The sequence below is a fragment of the Saccostrea echinata genome, unplaced genomic scaffold (genome assembly GCF_033153115.1).
Source record: "Saccostrea echinata isolate AGI-Se365-2 ecotype Australia unplaced genomic scaffold, CSIRO_AGI_Sech_v1 ptg000054l, whole genome shotgun sequence".
Lineage (NCBI taxonomy): Eukaryota > Metazoa > Mollusca > Bivalvia > Ostreida > Ostreidae > Saccostrea > Saccostrea echinata.
The window spans coordinates 30,166,297-30,186,408 of NW_026889803.1; the positions used below are offsets into that span (position 1 = coordinate 30,166,297).

A 20,112-nucleotide genomic window follows, 5' to 3' on the forward strand; every position below is an offset into this window, starting at 1 on the left:
CAATTTATGCGTGGATTATTGAACACTCTACATCATCAGGTTGTGAATTCTTTGTACAAGTATTGAACGGCAGGCGGCAAACTTGTTATTGTATTTGTTCGGCTCTATCCTAAGATTGATTAACTGCTGGCTGTGCATCTGATTATGGTGACTGTGTTCGATCTTAATTTTTTTTCATTTCAATCTCAAACTCGATTGCCACAAGCCAGTTTGGTCAATGGTAACGGATAAAGATAGTCTAAAATTCATCTAAGTGTGTTTTAGTGGATTGATGGCATATTTTTTTCATTCTCATTGAAGGTATGTTGCTTAGTATAACTGGCATTTAAACACAAAGACCAATCATTTCATTTCATGCTTATCCTTTATGTTACGTTGCAATGATATGGTATGAGATTTCCACGATGTATGAAGATTTGAAAGCTACGTCATAGTGCTCAAAAAAGTAATGATAAGGTATACAATGCAATGACATTCAAAAAGAGTCAAGTAAGTGTTTAAATATTTTACAAGAAGCCCAAGGACCTTAACGGTCACCTGCGTATAATACAACACTGTAAAGAATCCTTAGAAGTATTAAATAAAAGAGAGGCTCGGAAGAGTCACATTTTCTTATTATACCTATACACCTAGTTGAAAATTTCCAAAGAAATAATGTTTTTTTTTACTATAAAAGTAATAGAGCTCCTAACGCTCCCAGAACCAGAGCCCATGAAATTCACAATTTTTGACGAGACACCCTTGCTCATCATAACTATATGTTTAGTTTATCTACATAAAAACAAAGAGAAGATTATCAAAACCTTAATGCATTTTCACTATATAATCAATAGAGCCATCACCCCCACAGGAACCCCTGACCCACCCTTGCTCATCATAAGTATGCACTTAGATACCCAGAAGCAGAGAGGACTTTCAATGAATTGATGAATTTTTACTATATAAATCATAGAGACCCAGGGGCCAGGAAATTCACAATTTTGGAAGAAGCCCCCTTGCTCTTCATAACTATGCATTTAGTTTGTTTGCTTAATACCCCAGAACAGGGGCAGATTTTTAAATAATTAATGAATTTTCACCATATAAGCCCCTCCCTTACAAACTTCTGACCAAGGGGAATGACATTCACTGTTTTGGAAGAGGCACCTTTGCTTATCATAACTAAGCATCCAGTCTGTTTGCTGAATACCCAGAAACAGAGGAGATTTTCAATACATTAATTCATGTTCACTTCATACTCAATAGACCCCCCCCCCCCCCATTGAACCCTTGACCCAAGGACAAAACATTTCACAAATTTGGAAGAAGCACACTTGCTCATCTTAACCGTGCACTCAGTTCATCAGCTTTATAGGAGCAGAGAAGATTTTGAAGAATAACAGAATTTTCACTATAAAATTAATAGAGCCCTATCTTTACACCAGAACCTCTGACCGAGAGGCACCCTTGCTCATCAAAATAGGGCATTAAGCCTCAGCACCCCAATCCCCAGATACCCACACTCCTCGAAAGTTTGTAAGAGTCATATTTAGGAGGTAGGGGTCCTGTCCATGGGAAGCTAACACTTCCTCCCCTCCCCAATACTAGTACATGTAGATTCTTTGTGTTTCGACAGTTGCCGTAGTGTAGTTTTCTTAGTCAAATAATATACCTTCAGGAAAAATACATGGATCTGTCCTGGCTAGATTAAAATGAAATTGCAACCCCTGAAGTTTTGAACTTAATACAGCAAAATTTTGTGTCATGAAAATGTACATTGCAACGGGATATAGCAATTATAAAAACCTAGTTCTTGGGTATACTGCATCATCGATCGGAGTTTGGTATAAAGCGTTTGTGACATGTTTCGGAAATAAACAGTATTCTTTTAGTCCCTGGGTACGCCCAATCGCCTTTCCCCCGGTCTTTTCTTCCTACATATCATATGCTGTATTTATTGATTGATCGTATGTTCTTTTATGTCCCATTCGGGAATTTTTCACATATATTTTCAGCATGTGTGAAATCTAATAGCACAGAGTGTCTACATTGCCTTGTTTTAAAACTTGTCGATATCGAAAGACTTGAGTGGGGAAGATGAAAGTCGCATGGTAAAGGGAAAAAGATTATGTAAGATACCATTTACCAATGACATCTACACATCATTGAGATGTTGACCATCTGAATTGAGCCCAATGTTAGTAAATAAAAAGTGTATGACATGAGGATGACGTGATAATATTTGGAATTTGAAATTGACCTTTGATTTGCACATTTACTCGTGCCAACTCTTTGATCGAGTGAGGTATGAGCCAAATGTGGCTCAGAGGAGAAACATTATCCAAACAAGGATTTTATTTTTACAAACATATCTGCCATGAGGTTGACTTCTGACCTACAAAAACTTGGTTAAAAGTCCCTGCTTCTCCATAACCCATGTGCACTCTATGGATGAAGTAGGGACCAGAGACGGCTCAGGGGAGAGAACACACGCTTCAGACAAGGTTTTCACTCAATGAATTTCTTAAATCTTGAATTTGATCAAGATCATTATTGCACACCCTCTACTCATAGGCACCCTTTGGTTGAAGTATGAGTAAGATAAGCCACGAGGAAAGAAAAGGATTTCATACAGAGATCTGCCATGACATTTACCTCTGGCCTAAACATTGTTTTCATTATGCCCCCTTAGTCGAAGACCTTTCTTTGTGTACTATCAGGTTTGACCTTGACCTCGGAGTTTGACCACTTTTGCAAAATTTTATGAGACTTTTACCTTGGCCATAACTTTTGAACAGTTGAAACTTAGGCTTTCAAACTTCACATGAATATTTCTTGTGACAAGACATTCCCTTGAGTACCAACATCTTTGACCCTTTGACCTTAACCTTGGAGTTTGACCTACCGTTGATAAAACTTTAACTTTTGTCATAACTTTTGAACAGTTTGTGCTAGGTCTTTCATACTTCATATGTGTACTCCTTGTAAAAATACCTTTCTTTGGATACCAACAACTTTGACCTTGACGTTTGACCTACTTCATTTTTGAAAATTTTAACCTTGACCATAACTTTTGAAAAGTTAATGCCAGGGTTTTCATACTTCAAATATGCATTTCCTGTGGGAAGACCTTTCTTTAGATACCAACAACTTTGACCCTTTGACCTTGAACTGGAGTTTGACCTACTTTTGAAAAACTTTAACCTTGGCCATAACTTTTGAACAGTTGGTGTTAGGGCTTTCATACTTCAATTGTATATTCTTGTGACAAGACCTTCCTTAAGATACCAACAACTTCGGCATGCGCATTTACCTTGACCTTGGAGTTTAACCTACTTTTAAAAAATTTAAACCTTGGCCATAACATTTGAACGTTTGGTTGTATGGCTTTCACATTTCACGATCATGTGTATCACTTGTGACAAGACCTTCCCTTGGGCACCATTTGACCTTGACCTTGCCGTTTTACTTACTTTGAAAAATCTTTAACCTTCGCCATAATTTTTTAACGGTTTGTACCAGGGCTTTCATATTTCACAAGTACATTCCTCGAGACAAGACCTTTCTTTGGGTACCACATTTTTGATTTCTTGACCTGGAGTTTGACATGCATTTGAGAAATTTTAACCTTCGCCATAAGCTGCCGTACGGGGCCATCAATGTTTCACAAGCACATCTTGTTGTAAATGCAAAAATTGTAACAGGTACTCTATTGGTAAATTGTGAGGCAGATATGCTCCAGAAATGGTTTTACACAGAATGTTGTTTTACTTAACTTTTGATCTAGAAAATTTGGTCTACGTTCCTGCATAAGCTTAACGAACAGGTACTTTATTGAGGAAGTACAGGTCTCAAGACTATAAAAATTTTGAAAATGGAACAAAATAGTCCGAAATACCTGACGTTTTCCTGGCTTTTTTACGATTTTGATATTTTACGTGCCAGGAAAACGTTGGAGGTGGCGAATTCCCAGTTTTCGTAATGGCACCGGTTCTGACGTTTTCCTGGCATATAAATATTAAAATTGTGAAAAAAGCCTGGAAAACGTCAGATATTTGGACTATGTGTGAGCATGAGTTTCATTCACTTTCGAAACGGAAAAACATCGTTCCGTTTAAGGTAAAGATTATTCGTTTATTGGTCTTTTAGAAAACCAACGTGTACATTAGTTTACTTGTTTAATAGGTAATTGACTATTCAGTGGCATTCTGGAGGCATCTGAATTTTACACTTACCGATCACTTCCTTTATAAGGAATACTTGTTCTGAACTGAAAATAGTTTGTGCACGACAGGGATTGGGTAATGTTTGTTTGTTTGTTATTGTTTAACGTCCCTCTCGAGAATTTTTCACTCATATGGAGACGCCACCACTTGCCGGTGGAGAGCTACAAATTTTGACCTATACTCGGGACGCGGGGATTGGGTAATCATAAACAGTAATCGTTATCAGCTGTAATCTATTACAATTTGCTGTGTAATCGTGAATATTTACATCCACTGAATATTTTCTCCTTTATTTCTAAAGAAAACCATTGCCGTTTATCAGTTCAGGAACAACACTAGGCATATCAACTCTACAGATTTCTTGATCAGTGGCTGTTCCATCAATGAAACGTACTACGACGTACATATCAATAATACAATAATTAATCTTTTTAATCCTACTTTAAAAGATTATTTACACAGATATAAATATAAACAATAAAATGTCTTTCTTTGGTTCTTAGTGTGGGAATTAACGTCGCAGCTATTGCCAAAAAAAATTTACAGCGGGTTATGTATTTGTTCTGCAACAGCTGCGACATTAATTTCCGTACTAACAACCAAAGAAAGCATTTTATTGTTTAAATGTAGACAATGGTTAAAAAATAGAAGTGCATAAAATCATTGTCTTTTTAGGTCACCTGAGTCACTCAGGTGACCTATTGCTATCTGTTTTTGTCTGTCGTCGTTCGTCGTACGTCGTTCGTCGTCAATCGGTCGTAAACTTTTGAACATTTTTAGCTTCTTCTCTGGAACCACTGAACCAATTTCAACCAATTTTGGCATATAGCATCTATGGGTGAAGGGGAGTAAAAATTGTGAAATTCATGGCCCCTGCCCCCCTGGGGCCTGAGGGGTGGGGCTAAAACCATCAAAATTAATGCAATCTTTAAAAATCTTCTTCTTTACTCCTGGACATCAAGCAGTCAAACTGTTGGCATGCTTGTAATAAGCATTGAGCCCTCTATCAAAATTGTGAAATTCATGGCCCCAGGGTCAGGGGTTCTGGTGCTAGGGTGGGGCTCTAATGATTATATAGTGAAAATGCATTAATTCTTTAAAAATCTTCTCCTCTGCCCCTGGGTATCAAGCCGATGAATTGAGTACATAGTAATGATGAGCAAGAGTGCCTCTTCCAATATTGTAAATTCCATGGCCCCTGGGTCAGGGGTTCTGGTGTTAGGGCGGGGCTCTAATGAATATATAGTGAAAATGCATTAATTCTTTGAAAATCTTCTCCTCTGCTCCTGGGTATTAAGCCGATGAAATAAGTACATAGATATGAAGAGCAAGAGCGCCTCTTCCAAAATTGTGAATTTCATGGCCCCTGGGTCAGGGGTTCTGGTGTGTGTTGGGGGGGGGGGGGGGCTCTAATGATTACATAGTGAAAATGCATTAATTCTTTGAAAATCTTCTCCTCTGCTCCTGGGTATTATATAAACAAACTAAGTGCATGGTTATGACAAGCATTTATGCCTTTTCCAAAATTGTGAAATTCACAGCCCCTGGGTCAGGGGTTCTGGTGTGTGATGGGGGGGGGGGGTGGCTCTATTGATTATATAGTGAAAATGCATTAATTCTTTGAAAATCTTCTTCTCTGCTCCTGGGTATTATTTAAACAAATTAAGTGCATGGTAGGACAAGTAATGATGCCTTTTTCAAAATTGTGAAATTCATGGCCCCTGGGTCAGAGGTTCTGGTGTTTGGGGGGGGGGGGAGCTCTATTGATTATATAGCAAAAAATGCATTAATTCTTTGAAAATCTTCTTCTCTGCTCCTGGGTATTATTTAAACAAACTAAGTGCATGGTTATGACAAGCATTGATGCCTTTTCCAAAATTGTGAAATCCATGGCCCCTGATCCGGGGGTTCTGGTGTTGGGGGAGGGGGGGGGGGCTCTATTGATTATATAGTGAAAATGCATTAATTCTTTAAAAATTTTCTATTTGCTCCTGGATATTATTTAAACAAACTAAGTGCATGGTAGGACAAGTAATGATGCCTTTTTAAAAAATTGTGAAATTCATGGCTCCTGGGTCAGGGGTTCTGGTGTTAGAGGGGGGGCCTCTATTGATTATATAGTGAAAATGCATTAATTCTTTGAAAATCTAAACAAACTAAGTACATGGTAAAGGTGCACAAGGTTGCTTTTTCCAAAATTGTGAAATTCATGGCCCCTGGGTCAGGGGTTCTGGTTTTAGGGGGGGGGTCTAATGATTACATTTTAAAAAATGCAATGATTCTTTGAAAATCTTCTCCTTTTCTCCTGGGTATTAAGCCAATGAACAAAGAACATAGTTATGATGAGTAAGAGTGCCTCTTCCAAAATTGTGAATTTTATGCCCCCTGGGTCAAGGTTCTGGTGTTAGGGCAGGGCTCAGGGCAAAGTTGATACATGATACTCAGGTGACCTATACGGCCCGTGGGCCTCTTGTATGATAATTCAGTGAATATTTTTCAGTCTGAAAATTTGTTTATAAGCAAAAAATATTTTAAAATTAAAAGGGTGTAGGTAGCTATATCTTTTGTTGGCTTCAGGAATATTTAATAATCGATTGTTGACCATGCAGTGAGTGAATGCTCTCAGTTACATGTACTAGGTATAGTCCTTTTCAAAACGCTTTGCTAGCGTAGCTATTCCCATCCGGTAGGATGCATATACTGATTGATTGTATGTTTTACATCCCGTTCGAGAATTTTTCACTCATATAGAGACGTCACCATTTACTGGTGAAGGGCTTCAAATTTAGACCTACATGTATACTCGGCACTCAGGGCCATTTAGCAGTGAGGGTTCTTTATCGTGCCAACGCCTATCGTGACACGGGGCCTCGGTTTTTAAGGTCTCATCCGAAAGACCCACAACTTTCACTTCAAAGTACATGTACCGGGCGCTTGGCGAAGGAACAGTTGCTACCTATTTTTTTTATTGACTTAGGTCAGTCACGGCCGTGATTCGAACAGACGACCTTCCGATCACGGAGCGAGCGATGCATATACTGAGGAAAACTACAAGACGGTCATTTTAAAGTTTGAAAAGATAAAAGTTTGATTAAAATTATTGTAATCTAGACTAATAACAAGTAATCAATAACATGATTTAATGATAGGAAAGCAATCGTATGTAATTGATAACTTTGAAAAATGGCTGTTATCAGCTTGTAATCAACTACTTTTAAATCCAATTGTAATTTTATCGATTACTTTTGAAAGTAATCGATCCCATTCCTGGTGCACGATATGTGTGGTAAATACATGTACCTTCTCTCATAATGTGGACTCTGTGTCAAAAACATCTTTTAATATTATGAGAATGCAAAGCCATGTGATCTCAGATTGTTTTAATTCTTTTTAGCCAGAGGATCTACAAGTTCTAATATTCATGGCGCACGAGTTCAGATCTTGTGACTTCATAGCCTGAGATAGCCATCATGGTCCATTGAGCCTGTAGACATATGTTTATATTGCATGTAGATCCCTTCAGTGTGCCACCTTATGTTTTTTTTCAAAATCAAATCGTCAAACTCTATTGATAAGAATGTCAAAATGTATTATTGTTTTTAAAGCCGAAGTTCATTCTAATACAGTACAGGTCCGTGGAACGCGTGGGGGCATTTTTTTTTTTCTGAGTATAGTTAATTTTCAGTTAGATGCTGGATTAATCCCTCTCAAACACCCACACCTTTTTGTTGCTGTAAGGTTGAGCATTGGCAAATTCAAGGATTTGGACAGTTTTTTTTTGTTTGTAAGATAATTTTGGAAGTTGTCCTCTCCCTCTTTTTTGAACACTTCAGATTTCTTTTAATTTTTTGCTTGTCAGATTTTTTTGGAGGTTGTTCCTCCCCTTCACTTTTGAAACCATTGCTACTGGCTTTTATGCTATATGTAGCGCGTATAAGACTACAAGGAATTATGGAGTATTGTATATTACGTAAAATGTACCCACGGTCCAAAAGCACACAGGTGAGGTCTAGCTTGCTTTTTAAAAAAATAGCTGTGAAAATATGGAAGTAAAAAATCATGTTGTGGGTTTGAGAAATGTGACATTTGATAACAGATATGCATATTTATTATATCTTAAATATCACCGCGATTATTATGCCCTTTCTACAGCATGATTCGAAAGTCGAAATATAATATGTATATTGATATCAGTTCAAGGTGAGTTTAATGTCAGTTCAAGGTGAGTTCGATCTACCCTACTTATACTGGATTCCTTAACTTCATTAAAATCCTCAAGGAGATACATTGCCGGGTCCAGCAAATGCTCTACCAACTACCTATCTTTACTCTTTATAAAATATTAAACTGCTGTACAGGAGAAACTTCAGATGTACTGTGTGTTACAGCATATTCTAGAAGTGGTGTAAATCAGCTGTAGATTTTCAAAAACTCCAAAGAACTTTTAGAAAATTGAAATCTGACAATTGTTTTTCACAAGTCGGTAACATCAAAACGTACGACTTTTCCACACTTAATATAACCTAGTTAGAATAATCTAACTGTGTCTCGGGATAGGCCCTCACCACAGTTAGAATGCCTCCCATATACCTGCAATGTAGCAGAAAATTGCAGAATCGCTCCGAAACGATTTTGAAGAAAATAAATAACGTTGCATTAAAAATAACTACCAAATTAATAATAATAAACATTTTTGAGACTGTGGATACCTTTCACCCAAAAATTTAATCCATATAATGGAAGAATTCAACACTTTTTCTCAACGAATTTTACTCGTTTCAAATTGGCACACCATGTTGACATTCGGAACTCTCTGGAATTTATATAGTAAAATGCACTGAGTTAGAGTTATCTCCCGTGTTTTCTTTCCTAACGACAAAAATAACTGTACTTCTAATTCAGGAGACTAAGATACCAAAGAAACTTACAACAGTTGCACAGGTCAGTGCAGTCTACAAACACAAATACACGTAACTGCAATAAAATGAAAACAAAGTTAGATAACCAGCACGAACACGTGTCGCCTTTCCATGCCGATACCCGTGACAATAAAGCAGTTAGGTGTAACGAATGCGAAGGGTATACCCCGGCGAGTATTTTGCCTATTTACGAGTCGTGTTCAGCTTTGAACCGGGTCCGTAGGACATTTATAATCTTAACGATAGAACTTTCTATCTATGTATAACCATTCCTCATCATGAAATAAAAACTAGGCTTTGTGATATACGTAAGTCTAGTAGTAGACAACGGCTTCTTAAAAAAAGTAAGTCGAAAATTTTCGTATCTTGTGATTGTTCATCAACAAAATCACTCTGCTTCTACAGGAAATTATATTCTTTATATTCCTATCAAGCAGGATTTATTAAAAAAAAAAAACTTCTACATCATAAGAAGAAAACACTTGTTGTGGCCTTCATCTCGATATTTAGATACATATCGATGTATTATCAATTAACAATAGTTACTTCCATTAATATGATACATTGTACATGTATATAAGTGTATGTTACAGGGATTTCAACGTTCTCGTTTAATTTTAGCATTTCGAAAATTCTATAGTCGTAATAATGACATTATAAGCAAATAAAACTATCATTGGGTCGTATCTTGGCTGACGTGTGTCCTTAAATTGTTAGGCCTTTGTTTTCTACTGAATTTGACTACGAAATGTTCTGACTACCAGAGTAATTAATACATGGGGTTCACGGCGGGTTTGACCGGTTGACAGGGAATGCTTAATACTCCTAGGCACCTGATCCTACCTCTTGAATTTCCAAGGGTCCGTGTTTTATGTCCCTTTCACAAATTTAAGATTATCTTCACCTTTTTCAATATAAGACTATTTCACTGGTTAAAAACGACCTTACATTAAAATAAAGGCATATTTGTGTGCTTTCTTGAAACATCTGTACTACTTGTAGAAGATTCTCCATTGGAGAATTAATTTTTTCTATATATATTAATCGTTTGTAAACGCATTTTATTGATTTTAATACTTTTATGTAACTTATACATCTTCTTAGTATATCTCTCAAAATTTTTTTCTGCTTAAAATCAATATATGCTTCTTAAGAATAATTATTTAATGACAAAACAATGTGCTTGTCATGAACAAAAGGTTGGTCCCCGTACCCTAAAGAGAGATCGATCGATATTTAAACAGTAAAGAAAACTAATCAATCTTATTTTTTTTAATGTAAACAACCAAGGCAGTAACTGTTTAATATGCAACAGGAAATTAAATATTATTTTTAACAAATACTTATCCTTGATCGACCCCCTCTAATTAGTTTACCGTATGTTATAATAAATCTTATTTTATTGGCCATTCTGTCGTACTATTTGGCCTTCACGGCTGTTTAATCGCAGAAGACAAGACAAGGTGCAGTAACACAGATCCTTTATTTTCATCGTTAATTAAAGCAAGTTATTGATTTTTCTCAATAGTTGAAAAGTACATGCATGTGATTTTTGTCCCTGACTTCGATATTTGTTGGTACTTCCCATGAGTATAGATCATTACAGATATAACATGAATGACCTTAAATTTACAATTTTGTACAAAGTTGCTGATACTAATCCAATAATTTTTGTTTGAATAATATTCGAGAAAAACCTTGTTGAAAAAATATAATTTGCAATAGGAACAATGTTTTCAAATTTAGAATTGATCAACAAAGTCTTCTTTTCTTTTATTGCAATTAAACAAGTTATTACTTTTTGGTAATTGAAAATTTTTAATATTAAGTTATTTATAAATATATTAATTTAAAAAGTCATTAAAAAATTCCGGAAAACAGAAAGTATTGCTTTAAACGAACATAATGAAACATTGTTTTGTTATAAAACTCAAAAACTGAACGGAAAAAATGACATGATTGATTGTTTTCCTGTCAAGTAAAAGAGAAAAAAATATATATTTCATCAAATTCCCACGTAGTTATTATCAGTTTTTTCAGAAAATAACAAAAATATCGTTATCACTTCCTCTCCAAATGCAGATACCAATTACCATTTCAAATTGTGCGTATCGAAAATGGATTAATTTTTAACAATGTAAAAGAAGTGTCTTTGTGTGATGTTTAATAAAATGCATTTCAAAGAAATATATTGCATACTTATCCTTATCTCTACGTTGGTCCTATTCGGGGTGCTTAAAGTGCAAGTTGTTTATAGTGTTATATATAAGGTTGATCTAAATATATTTATTTATCGACACGAAGAGTCTGAATGACTTACAATGTATAATAATACATTTTCAATTCTATAGTCCTTTTTGGTCCCCCGCTTCCGCGAAAACGAGGGGACTTTAAACTTAATTGTCTGTCACAAAAACTTTTACCTTGTTCAAAACTGAAATAGGGCTTTCCTATTTCACATGTACGTTACCTGTAACAAGACCTTTCCATTTTTTTTACCCCGTGACCTTGACGTTTGACCTACATTCAAAAATGTTAACATTACTATAAATTGGTCGTAAAGTTTTAATGATAAAAGATATAGGGCTTTCATATTACAAATGTAAATTATCTGTGATACTGTGGTTTTTAACCCCTTGACCTTGAAGTTTGATCTACTTATTAAAAAGTTTATCTTTGTTTACAACTTTTGAAGATACTGTGGTTTTTGACCCCTTGACCTTGAAGTTTGACCAACTTTTCAAAAATTTTATCTTTGCCTATAACTTTTGATTGAGAGAAGACAGGGCTTTCATATTTGACATGAAATTTACCTTTGACAAGATGTTTCCGAGCTTGTTATGGTTTTTGACCCTTTGACCTTCATTTTGACCTACATGTATTTGCAAAACTTTGGTGATTTCTAATGATGTGATAGGGAATTCGTATTTAACAAGTGCTTTACCTGTGTCAAAATGTTTCCGAATGTGCTATGACCTTGACCTTCAAGTTTGACCTAATTTTCAAACATTTTATCAATGTTGCTAAATTCTGAAGGAGCGAAGATTAGGACATTCATATTTGACGTGTGCATTACCTGTATCACATATTTCTAAATGTACTTTGATTTTTTTTTTTTAAATTTCAAAAATTTTATCATTGCTTATAACTTTTGATTGCATTGATAGACACACAAACAAGACAGGTACAATATGCCATAATTAATGGCATCCCATCCACTAAGACACCGAAACTGGAGGACCACAATTCTTTGAATTTGCCTGTTTCATCATAATTTACAAATCAGAACAAGTCAAAATTTTTATCATTTCAAAGATTGTGAAAGTTAACATTACAAACTTGCGGTAGTTTTTAGATACTATCATAATATCTTTTGGATGTTAGGTACTTTGCATTTAATATGTGAAAACGAGCCTTTACAGATAAGGGATGTCATGCGAATTTTTGATTATGAGAAAATTACGTCATGCAATTTTCAGAATCTTTTATGAGTTTATGATTCCTATGACCATAATGTCTTGGGGGTTTTCTGATTAACGCTAACTAAAATTGAAATCACCAAAAATAACCCACAGGCAATTATGGAAGTAACATTCAATCACTCTGAAATATTTATTTAGTAAAAAGCATATATACTTTATTGATTTTGACACTAATTAATTTCGCTTCTCCTATGGCACACTAAGTAAATGTATCCCTCATTCTCCTGCCTATAAGTATTATGAAGAAATATTATTGTCCTGTAAAAAATTAAGAATGCTGGTCTTATTTTGTTTGCTCCTTTTAAAACCAATCTTCGTGATAGCCGACTCGTGACAGAAGCCGATATTATAAAGTATTATAAACTATTAATACAGTAATGATTGCAGATTATCGTGCATCAAGATATGAAATATCGAATTTTCGAAGGGTATTTCTGGACTGTTAATTGCTGACAGATGACGGAAATGCTTCCAGTTAATTTGAGTAGGATTTAATTGGAAGGGATATTTGTTTAAGCACCCAAAAGAGCAAACATTTCGTTTATTGTTCTCTTTTATTTTATTTTCAGACTGACAACAGTGGAATCATATCATGTCTGGATCACAGGTTGTATTCCTTTTCTTATACATTTATCATTAATAAAGCATTAAATCAAATCCAAAGTAAAACTGCAGTTAAAAAAATAAATAAATTTCATTTGCATTTTTTTCTCTTGCCAGAGTGAAGAAGTTAGCATTTTGCAAAGGTATTCGGAAGGACAGATAAGAGGTATTGTTAATTTCAACATTCTTCTTCCTATAGTCTTTTCAAAATTTGATAGTGTCCAAATGAGATTAATACAAGCAAAACATTATCAATATTTGCTCGAGTATGAGTTTCCATTGAGTTTCTTTAACAACAATATGGTATAATATCTATTATAATAATAACATCATTCCAAATAATTTTAAAAATTAAACAACAAACGATAAATGACAATGAATAAAAGTTTATGGTACATGCATTGACTTGTAAATTTTACCCTTATGCACTAGAAAGTGCAAAATAATGGTCATGACACACACAGGCATAGAATTTCAAGAAGACCTCCTACGCTTAAATATAATAGGGTAATCGGCGTTGCACTCCATTCTCTCTGTTCGGAGAGCAGAACTTCAGTATACTAACTGTTGACTATCCGTCAGTCTGTAATCATTTTTCTTCTCAAAATACTGGCTCAGAAGTAGTCCACAATAATATACTTAAATTGCAATTCGTTTCTCAATTTCGATGAACGGCATCATCATGGTAACTAAAATAGAAAATTCTAGAGACAAAATTCTTTAAAAATGCTGCTCTTCTTAGGCATGAATCTGATAAAAACAAACCTTTAACCTACTTTACAAATTTTTAACCGTTATATTTTCTATGAAAGAAGATATGGATTAAGTTTATATTTCACGTTTTTCACCTGTTAAAGCCTTTATAACTCATGACTTTGAATTTTGATCTGCGTTTCAAATGTTTTTAATCTTCGCCACAACTTTTTTACCAGAAGTTATATGTACATGACTTTCAGACATTTTTACATATAAATTACCAGTGACAAGACCTTTTTCAATGTTCTATGATTTTTGACCTAATGACCTACATGTAGATACCGATGTTTGACTTAAAATCTAAGCCTTTACTTTTGCACCAGTACATATATTACTTCCAAAACTTCTTTTACCATGATTTACAGATGAACAGACAAGACAGGAAAGACAAAACTGTTACAATATTCTATAAATCATTGCACCCTCACATATACATGTACGGTGTAAGTCCCTGAAAGCGGGGGACCACAAGTCTCTGAATTTTAAAGTTGTTTATGTGCGCAACATGCTAGAGGTAATTGCTGTTAATTAAGAAAATACTACAATTTGCCTTCAATAACAGTCAGAAATCATTAACACCCAATTTTCAGTGGTTTAGAAATGTTCCCGTGAAGTAATTGGGTCATTGGGATTATTGTTGTGGTAGAAAATGGCGACGCCGGGTACTAAAATTTATGAAGGTTAGTTGGATTTTTCTGATAAGTGTCTAGTCTCGTTTGTTTCTTATGCTCAACATTCGTTTAAGTCCAAATTCAGGAATAGTTTAGCTCTCAAATCATTTTCAGCAATCGATCATTTTAAGTATTTATTTCATATAGTTTGCGTTTTGTTTAATTCGAATAATAGTAGGAATGGGGGACCTTTTTTTTCTTACCAACAAAACGATGAAAAAACAAAAAAACGTTTGTATTAAGGAAAACTATCGAGAATAAGAATTGATTTTAAATTACATTACACATCTTTTTTGCTATTATTTTAATTTTTAATGAACAAGATGAATATATATATATATATATATATATATATATATTATATATATTATATATATATATATATATATATATATATATATATATATATATATATATATATGATGGGTAAAAAATGACAATCTGTCTGACTGTTTAATTAATTGCCAAACTCCTTTAGAAAGTTGACTTCGTATCCTGGGAACTTCATATTTTCATCTAATATTGTATTGTAAAATAATTTTTTATGACGTGTTGAAGTATCAAATAAAGATTTAATTAGTGTTTTTCCGGCATTTCCATGAAGAAAAAAAATCTTTGACGTCAAGATATTATATAACGTATTTTTTTCCGAATTATTTTTGCAAGCAGTTTAATACATGTATATTAATTTTAAATCGAAATATTAAACCTGATAAAAATGTCTGTACTTCCTTTTGTATTTGAACTTTTATATCTTAAGTACTTAAAACCATTATTAAAACTGAAAATATTTTCAGAACTTCGAGAGGCTTTTCGGCTTTTTGACAAAGATGGTGACGGGTCAATCACAACAGATGAATTAGGAACTGTGATGAGGAATCTCGGACAATTTCCTTCCTCAGAAGAATTAAACTTGATGCTGAAAGAAATTGACATTGATGGTACGATAAACTTTCAAAAGTGTGCTATGGTTTATCATAAAATAGTTTTCAAAAAAAAACAAAAAAAAAATCAGTGAATCTCCACTTTAAACAGCAGCCCCTCCCCCCACCTCTAAACGAAATTGCTTTGGGAGTATACTGAAATCATCATGCCTGTCTGTCTGACTGTATTTTTTTATCCGAATATTATCTCTGATATTGTTTAAGATTTTTCTATAAAACTTTGTGGAAAAAAAAAACACTTTTAAGGTAAACAAGAGGCCCATGGGCCACAACGCTCACCTGAGTAACGTTGGCCCTGCTGTTCTTCACCAGACTTTCCCCCATGTAATACACCTATTGTGGTCCCATCCTATCCCAGGGGTCATGATTTTAACAATTTAGAATCTACACTACCCCAGGATACTTCTACATTAGTTTCAGCTTTTCTGGCCCAGTGTTTCTTGAGAAGAAGATTTTTAAAGATTGTTTCTATATATTTCAATGTAAAACTTGGATTTCCTATTGTTGCCCCGCCCTACCCCCGGGGGTCATGATTTTAACAATTTATATCTACACTACCCCAGGATACTTCTACATTAGTTTCAGCTTTTCTGGCCCTGTGGTTCTTGAGAAGAAGATTTTTAAAGATTGTTTCTATATATTTCAATGTAAAACTTGGATTTCCTATTGTGGCCCCGCCCTACCCCCGGGGGTCATGATTTTAACAATTTAGAATCTACACTACCCCAAGATGCTTCCACATTAGTTTCAGCTTTTCTGGCCCTGTGGTTCTTGAGAAGAAGATTTTTAAAGATTTTTCCTATATATTTCTACGTAAAACATTGATTCCACATTGTGGCCCCGCCCTACCCCCGGGGGTCAAGATTTGAACGATTTAGAATCTACACTACTCCAGGATGCTTCCATATAAGTTTCAGCTTTACTGGCCCTGTGGTTCTTGAGAAGAAGATTTTTTAATGACCCCACCCTATTTTTGTCTTCTCTTGATTATCTCCCCTTGTGAGGGGACTTGGCCCTTCATTTTAACAATTTAAATTCCCCTTCACCCAAGGATGTTTTGTACCAAGTTTGGTCAAAATTGGCCCAGTGGTTCTTGAGAAGAAGTCAAAAATGTGAAAAGTTTACAGACGGACGGACAGACAGACAGACGGACAAAATGTGATCAGAAAAGCTCACTTGAGCCTTCGGCTCAGATGAGCTAAAAAAGTGCTTGTTTTTTATGATTAATTTGTCAATTAATATTGAAACGGTGGTATTGAGGGAAGTTAAAGTCATCACGTTGATCACATGAATTTTAATTGCTGGTGTGCCATCAATGTCTAACTTCTCTTGTTAAATATCTAAATAAGAAGCATTTGAATCAGACTCTGGTGCCTCTTATTTTGAATTCAATGGTATATATCGAATCAAATAAATTAAAGAAAATGTCAATGAGAATTTTTGATTGGCAAAATGTCCTCAATGTACAGTGTAACGAAATGAGAAAATTTATATTTTCCTTATGTCTCAAAGTTTTAAAATTAATGAACTAAATCTCAAAATTTCTTGCAGGTGACGGAACATTCAGTTTTGAGGAATTCGTTCAGGTTATGGCAAACATGGGAGGGATATCTGAACAGTCAGCTGAGGATGAGGAAGAGGAGCTGAGACAGGCATTTAGGGTGAGGACTGTTTGAAGGATTGACAAAAAGATAACCTTTAGTTTTCATAGGAAACTAAAGATGGGTCTGATTTCCCAGGTAATGCAGACAGCAAATATTTACTTCCGATTCTTTATGTATTTTTATATTGCTTAGAAAATAAAACTTTTTTACTTACTCATGTGATTGGAATAAGAGTCTTATATGCATTGTTGGTCACCTGACGATCATGAAATCTCGGGATATGACTTATACGATATGACTAAGTCAGATCTACTAGCGATTTCAACTCTAGAATTTTGTGACAGGGATTTCAAAACTTGGTAGAGAGTTGTTTTGTTTGTCTATTGTAAAAAGTTCTTAGATGCTCAACATAATGTTAACACTATATAATAAAACAAGCACTCTGAAAGTATTACATAAGCAATATACTAGTCCCCTACTGGCAAGTGCAATCTGGTTCCCCTTAAATATGAAAAAGGACACAATTCCATAAAAAATCATTCAAGCGGAACAAAATGCAAATTGACCCGTAACTCATTTAGGTAGACTCACATACCAAAAACTAGCTCAATATCTGCAAGCGTTTGGGGAAAAGTGCAAAAAAACAACTGGGAAAACTGTATCCCTTAAAATTTAAAAAAAAGGCCATAACTCTTTCAACAACATGTGCTTGTGAAACACTGATACCCCGTATGGCGAATTATAGAGAAGGTTAAACTTTCTCTAATGCAAATCAAATATGTTGGTACCCAAAGTAAGGTCTTGTCTCGAGGAAAATACCTGCGAAATATGAAAGCCCTAGCAGCAACTATTGAAAAGATATGGAAAAGGTTAAAGTTTTTCAAAAGTAAGTCAAACATCAAGGTAAAGTGGTCAAAATTGATAATGCCTCAGGAAAGGCCTTCACAAAAGAAATACACATGTGAAATATGAGAGCCCTAGCACAAACCGTTCAAAAGTTAAGTCATGGTCAAAATTAAAGTTTTTCGAAAGTTGGTCAAACTCCAAGGTCAAAGGGTCAACGTTGTTGGTAGCCAAAGTAAGGTTTTATCACAGGGATTACACATGTAAAGTATGAAAGTAGTAGCTCTAACTTCATAAGTCATGGCCAAATTAATATAAAGTTTTCCAAAAGTAGGTCAAACTACACGGCAAAAACTATATGCCCCGAATCTTCTATTACGGACCGGGGGGGGGGGGGGGCGTAAAAATCATCGAAGCGAAACGAAATGCAAACTCTATCTGTAATTCATCAAGATGCACTCATTTGCAAAAATGCAAGCGTTTAGGAAAAATGTTCGGAAAACAAAGTAGGACAGACTGACAGAGTGTCAGGAAGACGGAGAGGCGAGGAAGTACCCGGTAGGGGACTTATAACCTCTCCATAATTTTAATTCTTTCGAAGATCGCCGATTTAATTCTGACTTGGTTATCGTCATGAACTTGTGTTAATGCATGTACAGTGGAATTTACTCAAAATGATTTCATTATAAGCGGATTGTCTGGATCATAATTTTACTTCCTCTTGTCCCTTTGACAGACAAAGTGATAATTGTAAAGTAAAAAGATAATCTAACTTTCTTAGAGTAGGCAATCCTGGGAGATGGAACTTTAAATGAGCCACTTAATTGTACAAAACAAATTTGAAGTATTAAGAGTGAAGGTACATGCCTTGATTTGATGAGGCATTAAATAAAAATATCTTGACAAGCCAAAATTATATTGATAGGTTAAGTATTGGTAATTATTGGTTTCATGTTTTCTTATTTATAACAGGTTTTTGACAAGGGAGGGTGTGGCTACATTACTGCATCTGATCTAAGAGCAGTCTTACAGTGCATGGGAGAAGATCTTACAGAGGAAGAAAGTTAGTCAAGTTTAATGACCATTGAATATCCGTGAGATTGTTGAAAATTAATCATTGATAATTCGTCCTGTAGGGGATAATTCGTATCCTTTAAAAGAATAAACAAACCTATGAAACCAGTGATTAAGCTTTCATTAACGTTCATTAACAAGTACAACGTCATTATATAATCATGTTCAAACGATGTACCTAGTGTTAAAAACCATTTAAAATTGCTGATTCTATAAAGTCGGTTTTTCTTCCTTGTATGTGTGTGAGGGTGTGTGTGCACGTGTGAAGGGGTTATAAAAATAGAATTTAGATTAATTTAAAAAAAATAATTTTTTTATATTTGCAGTTGACGAAATGATTGCTGAAGTTGATATCGATGGAGATGGTAGAATAGATTTTGAAGGTAAAAAAAAAAACTACCTTCTGTGAGAAGTATTTATTCAGGTTCAGAATTCTGCTAAAATAAGTGTCCATTTAAAAGTATCTGTAAAAACATAATATTCAATAGAGAAATACTTTGAATAAGTGCCAAAAAATATTTCTAACATTTAAAAAATTCTGTTGTTTCTGTAGAATTTATCGCATGTATGTGTGAAGACAAAACTGACACCAAGAGGCAAGATCCCTTTGATGATTGATCAACAATTGCAACTGACACCAACATAATTATACATTATCATCGTCAACAAAATCCATAGCTGGGAAATAAGCTCCAGTGTTCAAATCTGTCATTTCCAATAAAGTGAATTAATATTAGCTTTGTTTTATCCTTATACTTTTACATACACTGAATTTTATAATTCCCCGCTTTCGCGAAAGCGAGGGGACATTGAATCTCGTTTGTCCGTCAGTCTCTCTGTCACAAAAACTTTAACCATGGTCATATCTTTTAAATTGGAATAGATAGGACTTTCATATTTCAGATGTAGTTACCTGTTACAAGATCTTTCCAAATACTCTATGATTTATGACCCAATGACTTTGAAGGTATTCATTCCACAGGTGGGTTCATCATGGGTCACGCCAATAAC

At 34.8% G+C, this 20,112-nt stretch overlaps 1 protein-coding gene across 1 annotated transcript; it reads left to right on the plus strand.

Moving 5' to 3' along the window:
* The first annotated feature begins 232 nt into the window (after positions 1 to 232).
* LOC133172399 (calmodulin-beta-like) lies at positions 233 to 19,837 on the plus strand. The gene is made up of 8 exons (XM_061307276.1): positions 233 to 300; positions 13,176 to 13,213; positions 13,327 to 13,375; positions 15,434 to 15,577; positions 17,132 to 17,241; positions 19,000 to 19,090; positions 19,428 to 19,484; positions 19,655 to 19,837. The coding sequence occupies exons 2-8, from the start codon at positions 13,199 to 13,201 to the stop codon at positions 19,717 to 19,719; spliced, it is 531 nt and encodes a 176-aa protein (XP_061163260.1). The 5' UTR covers positions 233 to 300; positions 13,176 to 13,198; the 3' UTR covers positions 19,720 to 19,837.
* Positions 19,838 to 20,112: the final 275 nt, after the last annotated feature.